This window comes from Myxocyprinus asiaticus, chromosome 23 (genome assembly GCF_019703515.2).
Source record: "Myxocyprinus asiaticus isolate MX2 ecotype Aquarium Trade chromosome 23, UBuf_Myxa_2, whole genome shotgun sequence".
Lineage (NCBI taxonomy): Eukaryota > Metazoa > Chordata > Actinopteri > Cypriniformes > Catostomidae > Myxocyprinus > Myxocyprinus asiaticus.
In genome coordinates this window covers 30,620,667-30,630,700 of record NC_059366.1, presented here as the reverse complement: position 1 = coordinate 30,630,700, position 10,034 = coordinate 30,620,667, and the positions used below count along the sequence as shown (strand labels likewise).

Genomic DNA, 10,034 nt, shown 5'->3' with positions numbered 1-10,034 from the left:
TACATTCCCCAAAGTCATTCAAAAACTGTTTGGGTTCATGTAAGGTCTAAATAATTTGTTTGACAAAGTCCTGCCTTTCCAAGAAAAAAAAAAGTTTCACTCTTTTCCAATAATGCCATATAACTTTTACATGCAATATACGCTGGTATAGATATCTAAATTATGAGATAGTAAAATACATCATGAAATAGTTGAAGATCAATGCCCTTAATTTTTGTAAACAAACAAACAAACAAACAAACAAACAAACAAACAAACAAAACAAAACAAAAAACACTTTAGGCATGTGAGTTTTTACCTTATATCTAAGGTTAACCTACAGGGAGCTTTCTAAGTTTTCAATGTTTGCTTCAAAATACCTCATTATCTCATGCAGATCAACCTACCCCAACATAACGAGACAAGCAAGCAAACACAACTCCAAAAATATCTCTTTTACTGGTTTTAAGACGATATAAAGAAATAAAAACATTTTATATACATATTCGTATAAAAACACAGTCATACATATATAATTGCACTTGGCGCAAACAGTTGGTGGTCTTTTGCTGAGTCTTTACTGGGGGGAGCATATTTGGCAGGTTAAGTGCTGGGTAAGCTAGCATGTCAGAGGACTATATGGTACATATCTGTGACGGTGGGCTGTCAGATTCCCTTGTCATCTGGCAGACTTCTTAGCTCTGTTGTTGGGCTTTTTTCATTCTGAAATGAAAAAGAAGTAAACAGTTAGATTGAGACACCACTCTGGCCATAATTGCTTCTGGCAAGAATGTAACAGACATGTCCGTACTTTTTATAGGCAATTTGTGTATGAACTGCATGCTGTTCTTGTTAATTGTGCTAAAAGTATGAGTTTCTCCCAACAACCATGGAAAATCCTCTCATTTAACAGCCAAATTTACATGAATCACATGGTCAGAGTAGCATAGGCGAAAAGATAGACTGCAAATATACGTACTATATATACTTTATATATACTGTATATGGTAACACTTTACAATAAGTTTCCATTTGGACATTTTGGTCATTCCCCATTCAAGTAGATAGGAGCTGTACTTGCATTATTGGAAATAGCCGCCTGATTTCGTCCACTCCAATATGGCTGCTGAGTGAACTGACTTGCCTTAAAGGAACTTTTCTCATAACAAGTTAAAGGTGCTATATGTAAGATTGACAACAAGCGTTTGAAATGGGTACTGCAGACCAAATTCAAAATACTGGAGAGTTGTCTGCCCCGCCCCAGACTCGAAGCTCATGTGGGTTGCCAGAATGTTGACACGCAAATTAGCCAACTCAGCATCTGTTTTAAAGGATTTCTGGGCTTTAAGCTGTCTCCATCTTCCAAAGGCATCTCCAATATTTATCCTTGTTTTACTATGCCTCTGGTCATGGTGGTTTTTATATGGATGGCGAGGCTTTTTAGGTCGGGTGGAATCTGTTATCTCTGATCCAGCTTCCATGGCAGCAGCACGCAGTGTTGTTTGCCTGCAAACTTGTTCAAATGTGGCAACCTGGCGGTCAAAATACTATTGGTGAGTGGGCAGTGGGCGGGATCACACAGGCCAAAACATAAACATAAATTCCAGCCCAGAATGGAAACTTCAAAGTAGAATATACTGGCTGTAGCATTGTTATCGGAGAAGCCAGTATTTCAACTTAGCATGTTTCCTAATTCTCTAATGACATATTACAGTACAGTAAAAATATTACATATAGCACCTTTACTGGATCATGTTTTGTAGCTCATTGGCTGGAGGTGTTACAGATGGCAGCAACCTCTCTCACTACCTGCAGATGCACAACTTCCTTTTCTCTCATTGAGCACCACTAATGACCGCATGGTATGTGCTCATTAGCATCTAGCAGCCATTCATGGCTGTTCAGCTCCAAGGAGCCAACGTTCATCTCTGGCTATGAGTGTTTTGTTGTGCAGACTGGACTGTTCACACTTAATTATTGTTTAACAGGTACAAACCCACCATCCTCCTAGACCAACGGAGGTAGAATCTACTGGTTACTGGGCCCTTTTATATTCAAATACCTCCTCAACGAGCGTGCACAGCAATCTTGCAGCTGGCAGTAAAATGAAAGAAGATGACAAACAATCCCATGATCTTATACATCGAGCTCATGATGTGGGAAAATGTCTTCTCATGATTCAGTAAAACGAAAGCTTTTCTGTTTGTTTGGCTTTGTTTGGAAGTTCAAGATAACGATCAGCTGAGGAACTATTAAGGCAAGGCCACTAAGCCTGAACATGTTTTGCATTAGCTTGGCAGTAGCTGGTATCTTATACAGCAACTTGAGATAAATATTTCAGAGTGCCATAAGCAGGCAGAAACGTTTAAAATAAATCTTAGAAACACACTGGAAATGGTTTAAGTGAGCTTTTGGAAATATGTAAACAAGAAATACTAGTGTGAAGGTCAAAAGAGACCACTACATAAACTGCTGCATGACGACTTGCAATGCAATTAGAAATACGATGCAATGCATAATTTAGCTGACTGAAAAACTAAGTATATTTGCAATTCCATTTTGTGACGCTAGTGGTGCAAAATGTACACACTTGCAGCTTTAAAGAAAGTAGAATTTTATTAATTTGAATAGTAGAGTGACTGTACAGTTGCAGTGTATTAGAGAACACTGCTATTAACTGGATCACTTATGTGTAGCCCTCAAGAAAACATGGCTGTATCTCCTCTCCTGTTTCTCAAAGTAGCCCATTCCTCCTTTACTTACTTGTTCAAAGCATTCTTTAGGTACTGTTGCAGCCACTTGGTCTCTGGGTTAATGCACACCTCCTTGTTGTTCTTCAGTTTGGCACTGCAGGGAAAAACAATTAAGTTGTCATTAAATATTGTTTGAGTATGTAGATATCGGGGTACATGTGAAAATTACAAGCCAAATTGCAATATAAGCAATTATTAGTGAAGTATAATGCTACAATGCCCCATTGTGAGGAGATTTTGAATGCAATACAATAGAAACTCCATAGTCAGCATCAGCCATACAATGGCAAAACAGTTCCGCATTCAGGTTCAGTCAAGCAGTTCCGACACTCCTCTCTCTAGTAAGTGATATTACACTGCACTCTCTCATCAAAGTATTCCTTTTCTGTGTACCTTTTTCCCCTGCAGGCCTTAACAGATTGTCAGATTGTTATCACACTCTCCCTTATAGCTCTCAGCAATCAGATTAGATTATCCAGGTAGGTGTCTTGTCAGCACAGGTGAACCATTTGTTTTCATTTGGCTACTCTGACGTTAAACGCATAGGTTTGTGCACACAGACAAATCATCATTAAACTCAATTTAAGAGTAATTTATTAAACTCTAATAAAGTTGTTACATTTTAACTTGCATTAAAGTTTTCTTAGAGCAATGATAAGAGGTAATAAATGCAGAAAATTTTAAACTAAATTTGTCATTTTATTATTTTTCTTTTAGTGTCCAAATCTAAACAAAAACATCATTTTAAAAGCTTTAATTTGTACAAGTTACTTAATAGGAATTATAGACGAAAAGGTCATATTTCTATCCATAAAATGCACACTAAGGAGTGTTTTTTTATATATAATTAAAAGGGGCTTTTGGCATACATGAAAGTTCCTGTCATTATTGGAAGGGGCTTTTGTCATACATGAAAGTTCCTGTCATTATTTGGCACACATTCAAACGGTCTGCTGAAATTAGAATGCCTGTACATTTTCCCACTCCATTTTGACCAATGAAATTCTTTACATTTCCATTACACTTACAGTTATTTGTTATTACTATAGTAATAACAAATAACTGAAGTGTAATGGAAAAGTAAAGAATTTCATTGGTCAAACATATATATATATATATATATATATATATATGAGTGCAGTCTCTACCAGTAGCGCTTCTAGCTTGTATGGCGCCCTGGGCGAAACCTGCTTCAGCGCCTTGGGAACATTTCTGTCACTTTCCCAAATTCCTTGATATTTCCAGGTTTTCCATGACTGTGGGAACCCTGTGAAAACCCTATAAAAATTCATGAAGGTACGTAGCTGATGAGAACATTCTTTGGAGATGATCTTTGCTTTAAGGTATGTGTCCACCATCAACATATCTGTATGATTAACGTAATCAGTGCTTATCTTCAATTCACAGATATGCTCTAATTTGTTTAGCTCACTCTTTAAAAGTGGCAGCAGTTTATCAGAGCCTGGCATTTGTTGGTCTATCTAGATCTAGTCAGCAGGAGTTTGAGAGGGTCTGGACTGTGAACAGCAGGTAGTATTTACTTCACAGCAAGCCAAGGCCAACAGCAAACACTGGCAGATAGTGTTACCAGCATCACTCATCAGCGCAGATTTGAAGTATCAGAGGCTCTCGAGCTTTTGGATTCTGGGTCTGATCTGCTCTCCAGGGCATTTGCTATGGCTTTTGTGTCAGTCGTTAGTCACTATGTGTTTTTGAGTATGACCACCTGTTTTATCTCATTGACCTTTTGACACAGTTTAAGTCTTTGTTTTTATGGAATGGAAAATAAGTGACATTTGTAATAAAGTTTGACATAGCACTGCCATTTTACGTGGTTCCATTAATCTTTGTTAAATATACAAATAAAGAAATTCTGAAACTCTGCGCTGTTTTGAACACTTCAATCAACAGCAGTGGAAACAGGGAGGATAATTCTTATCAGCATACAAGGCTATGGTGTGTGACTAAGCACATCATTTAATCCCATTCCATGTGTGAGAAAGCGCTTGAAAAGAAACTATTTTGGACCCCTATGATGCCGTTTTCCAGTACAAAATACGAATGCATCCAAGCTTAAAGGTCCTGCCCCCTCCTATAGTATTTCCCCTCGATGTGTGCAATTGTGAGAGCCTGTGCAACAGTATAATTCCAGACAGGGGAGGCCAAATTCTGCCACATTCAGTGTCCCTTCAGTAGTCACTAGAAGTAGAAGTGATGTGTTTCTGGGTCAGGCAGAGCTGCTGTGGGATCTTTGAGCATGTAGGGAAGAGTGTCTACAGTAGATACTCACATGACTTGGAACGGGCAGTTGGGAGTGTGCAGGAACTTGAGCTCACGAATGCTTCTCTGTGGGACTGTGTTGACTGTGGAACGGCACCAGCATCTCTCTACCAGGCTGATGGGCTTGGCTAGAGAGGAATTAACAGAACGAGAGAAGAGAAACTCAGTTCTGCTGTTAACATAATTCCTTTGAAGCAGTGCACGAAATCATCATGATTTATAATGTTTGATGACAAAGTACACAAATGCAAAACACTTTTTTGCAGTACAGATGTGCTTTGTAAAAGAAAACAGCACCCTTGACTCAAAATGAAACTTAAAATATTTTGTCCAATTTTCAAGGTCTTAAATGTAATCTATGTTCTTGTACTCCAATTGCACTTGTGAAACAATAAGGCTGAATGTGCCTCTATTAGTTGTCAGAAAATATTGGCATACAAACATATTGGCATAAAAAGGCTGTTTTTGATTGCATTACAAGCAAGATGTTAGCAGAAAAACTCAAATCCCAAAAATTAAATATTCATTTCTCATTATAATGTATTATATTATATTATGATATATTATATTAAATATTATATTTTAGGCAACATCATCTTGTACATTAGGTGCTCTATAAATAAAGTTAAATATAATATTTAAAAAAACTACAGATTACAATATAATGGTATTATAAAATAATATTAAATAGTATATATTGAGTTAAAAATGTAAAGGAATTTGTGGGTGCATTTAAAAGCTATCATCATACAGAAATCTAAATTATATGCAAAACACATATTTGAAATACTGTATGTTTATGGTTGTTACTGATATAAAAAAAGTCACAAACTAGTACATATATGCAATATCAGTGAAAACAATATATATATATATATATATATATATATATATATATATATATATATATATATATATATATATATATATATATGCAATATTAGTGAAGACAATATCAAAAAAACTACAAAAAATGCCGTTTTCATGCGGCACTGTTTGTACATATTCGAAAATCGCTAATATTTGGGAAATATATTTAATATATGTTAAAATAGGCTATATGAGTTATTGTTCTATATATTCATATATGGCCATATAGCCTATTTCTGTATAGATACATTTGATGTGAAATGCCTCATGCACAAAAACTCCCATTCTTGGCAATATTATAATTTTTTTTTTTTTTTTTTTTTTTCTGTTTTAGCTAAAAGTAGATTGAAGTGTATATTATACTGTAGGAAAATTAAACGTGCACACACACACCCAAATGCATTCGCCTCCACATTTATGCACATTAAACAAGCGAGTATAGCAAGGTCTGCCACTGTAAGGTCTATGGCAGCACAGGTATTAATTTTCCGTTTGCCACAAACGTTACACGCTCAAGGAAGCAGATCATTTACAGCTCGCGCAATTTTACATTGTATCTGAAAAGTGCACGGCACGTAAGCAAATACGGACATTGCCCACTCACAAGAGTCCAGAGCTGTGAAGTACCTGCGACTAAACGGGGCTCGATTCACGTTAGTCCATTTGTAAAATGCTAATGACGTCTCTAGTCATTCATTCTCATTGTCATGTAAACGCGCGAGCCATAGGTTGAGCCGCGCGCTATTGCTCGATTGAAGTAAAGACTGTCGCTATCGCTGCGGTTTTGTTTTATCCTCTAATTTGCGGGTAATTAAGGGAAAACAAAGAGGGCGACAAATACACACATTAATCAACGCCATGGTCGTAGGTTTTCTGCGCTCCTTACCACACGGTACGTGACATTCTGTGTCAACATATTATTATTATTTAGAAAAACATGCATAGTGCGTTTTATGACTAATGCTCGTGCAAGTTAAATTATAAAACCAAGGAGTGCAAATCAGAATATTGCATTAAAGTAATAAATAGCCTAAAGCGTTTTACATTTAAATACTATGTAATATGCCATTTTAATGCATATGCGTAAATGCAATGTATAATAGACTATCCAATGTCTGCACTAGAAGTCTCACACAGGTTCGAATTAAAACAGAGACCTTGAACATTTTAAAGATTTCAGTAGTTGCATTGAGTTTATTATTATTATTATTAAGGTGTCGCAACATCCATCTAAACTTCATGCAAAATAAAGAATATACTGTAAACTGCTGCAAAGTAACTCACCATCTGAAACGGGGACATGAAGGGCGACCGCTATCAGAGCAAATACTACTATCACTTTCAGATCCATGTTTATAGTGTGAAGAAGAGATCCGCACTGTGTAGAATCCAAGAGTAACTGTGACAGCAGGGCAACTGCGTCCCTGAGTTAAATTTGCTCAAAGGCTGGAGTCCATACACCCCCTTCATTACCCCCCACCTCAAAAGGAGAAAATGGGTGTTCCCAAGATGATTTGTCAGCTATTGGCATTACAAATATTTTCTATTGCATTCCTGGCATCAAATCAAACGTACTTTTACTATGTAACAGCAATTATTTGGTTTTTATTTTTGTTATTATTATTATTATTATTATTATTATTATTTTATTTCATATTTAGAGGTTTGTGTTGAACATGCCCCCAAAAATTACCATGTTATATATATATATATATATATATATATATATATATATATATATATATATATATTAAATACACATATATGTGTTATTAATATGTGTCAGTATTTTTTTTCTCTCAAATTATTCACAGAGAACGGATCTGCATTTGTTTTCTCATGGTAAATTCTAAGTTGTAAGGACTGAAGTAGACCATGTTTACGTGAATACTAATTCTCAACTCATGTTCATAGATAACTGTTTTGTAAATGAATAAAGTGCATTGTTTGTATTAGCAAAATAAAAAAATAGTAACATTAAATAAATAAATAAACCTTATCCCCTTCAATCTTCACAGTTGTTTCATCCTGCTCTCACAATAGGAAACAGAGAGAAAGTTAGATTGAAAGGGAGAAAAAACAATACATTTTACACTGGCGACCAAACATTTGGAATAATGTACAGATTTTGCTCTTATGGAAAGAAAGTGGTACTTTTATTCACCAAAGTGGCATTCAACTGATCACAATGTATAGGCAGGACATTCATAATTACTATTACAATTTGAAAAAAATGTTCAGAACTTCTTAAACTACTTCAAAGAGTTCTCATACAAAAAATCCTCCACATGCAGCAATGACAGCTTTGCAGATCCTTGGCATTCTAGCTCTCAGTTTGTCCAGATACTCAGGGTGACATTTCACCCCATGCTTCCTGTAGCACTGTTGGGCAATTCTCATGCACCTTACAGTCTAGCTGATCCCACAGAAGCTCAATGGGTTTAAGATCCATAACACTCTTCCAATTATCTGTTGTCCAACATCTGTGTTTCTTTGCCCACTCTAACCTTTTCTTTTTGTTTTTCTGTTTCAAAAGTGGCTTTTTCTTTGCAAATCTTCCCATAAGGCCTACACCCCTGAGTCTTCTCTTTACCGTTGTACATGAAACTGGTGTTGAGCGGGTAGAATTCAATGAAGCTGTCAGCTGAGGACATGTGAGGCGTCTATTTCTCAAACTAGAGACTCTGATGTACTTATCCTCTTGTTTAGTTGTACATCTGGCCTTCCACATCTCTTTCTGTCCTTGTCAGAGCCAGTTGTCCTTTGTCTTTGAAGACTGTAGTGTACACCTTTGTATGAAATCTTCATATTTGTGGCTATTTCAAGCATTGTATAGCCTTCATTCCTTAAAACAATGATTGACTGACAAGTTTCTAGAGAAAGCTGTTCCTTTTTGGCCATTTTTGACCTAATATTGACCTTAAGACATGCCATCCAATTGCATACTGTGGAAACTCAAAAACAAACAAAAGGACAATGTTAAGCTTCATTTATTGAACTAAATAGCTTTCAACTGTGTTTGATATAATGACAGGTGATTTTCTAGTACCAAATTAGCAATTTAGCATGATTCCTCAAGGATAAGGTGTTGGAGTGATGGCTGCTGGAAATTGGGCCTGTCTAGATTTGATCAAAAATTACTTTTTTTCAAACAGTGATGGTGCTGCTTTTTACATCAGTAATGTCTGGACTATACTTTGTGATCAGTTGAATGCCACTTTAGTGAATTAAAGTGCCAATTTCCTTCCGAAACAACAAAATCTGTACAGAATTCCAACTTTTGGCCGTCAGTGTATATTGGGCCAGAACTTTCCAGCAAGCTTTCCAGTTAAATCAGAATGGGGTGATGTTGATGGGGAGGGGGGCGTATCAGTTTGTATAACAGGACACAGATGTTCACTCAGTTTCCAGGGGTATGGCTATGTCATACTAGACTTCTCTCCTGTAATAGCTCCAGTGAAGAAGGGAGAGTTTTCTTGTAAAAGGACTCTAAACTCAGTGACTCACTAATGTTAACTAGACTGTGAAGACAGAGAAATTAACTTGTATCTCTACCAAGAGTATTCGGAAAAGATTTTAGATGCGGACAGTTGTAAAGTTTATTTAGAAGGCTTTACATTTTTGTCTCTATTTTCATACTGCCATTCTCAGGTTCAGTTACTGAGTGTTTAAACTTACTTTAATGCCTTTTCAATTCTTTGAGTGCTCAGTTCTCCTCTCTTCAAAAGCCCAGAGGTGAATGCAGATGTCTTTACAAGGTGCCACCGGTGGGAGAGTTCACACCCACCATGAGATTGTGCAGGCCCTTCAAATTAGTGGCCTTGCTGAGTCAAAAGTCTTGTTATGTGTTGATACAGATGAAGAGAAGTATATCTCCCCAGGCACACTCAGGCAGCATCTGAGGGGAGAACAAATAGAAAATAAAGTGTTATTATGAACTGTTTTATAGTGTTTCGCTAATCTCACTTTCTAACGACAATTCCCACTCCAATTCAATCCAAATCGTGTCTTGTAAGCATAGTTTGGGTTATAACTTCCCATGTCTATGCAATTTGATATGGCTAAGATGTATATGATTTGATGAACTACACACAGAAGCCAAATAAAACTGTTTTATTGAGATTTTGTTTCACTTAATGGCAGGTTAAATTT

General features: G+C 36.4%; 1 protein-coding gene across 1 annotated transcript; it reads right to left on the bottom strand.

Annotated features, from left to right (window-relative positions):
* Positions 1-226: 226 nt before the first annotated feature.
* On the bottom strand, positions 227-7,331 carry LOC127413588 (stromal cell-derived factor 1-like). Its single transcript, XM_051650844.1, has 4 exons — positions 7,167-7,331; positions 5,023-5,140; positions 2,743-2,826; positions 227-702 (listed from the first exon to the last, which is right to left on the bottom strand). Exons 1-4 carry the CDS (start codon positions 7,231-7,233, stop codon positions 675-677), a joined length of 297 nt encoding a protein of 98 aa, XP_051506804.1. The 5' UTR covers positions 7,234-7,331; the 3' UTR covers positions 227-674.
* Between the last annotated feature and the right edge of the window lie 2,703 nt (positions 7,332-10,034).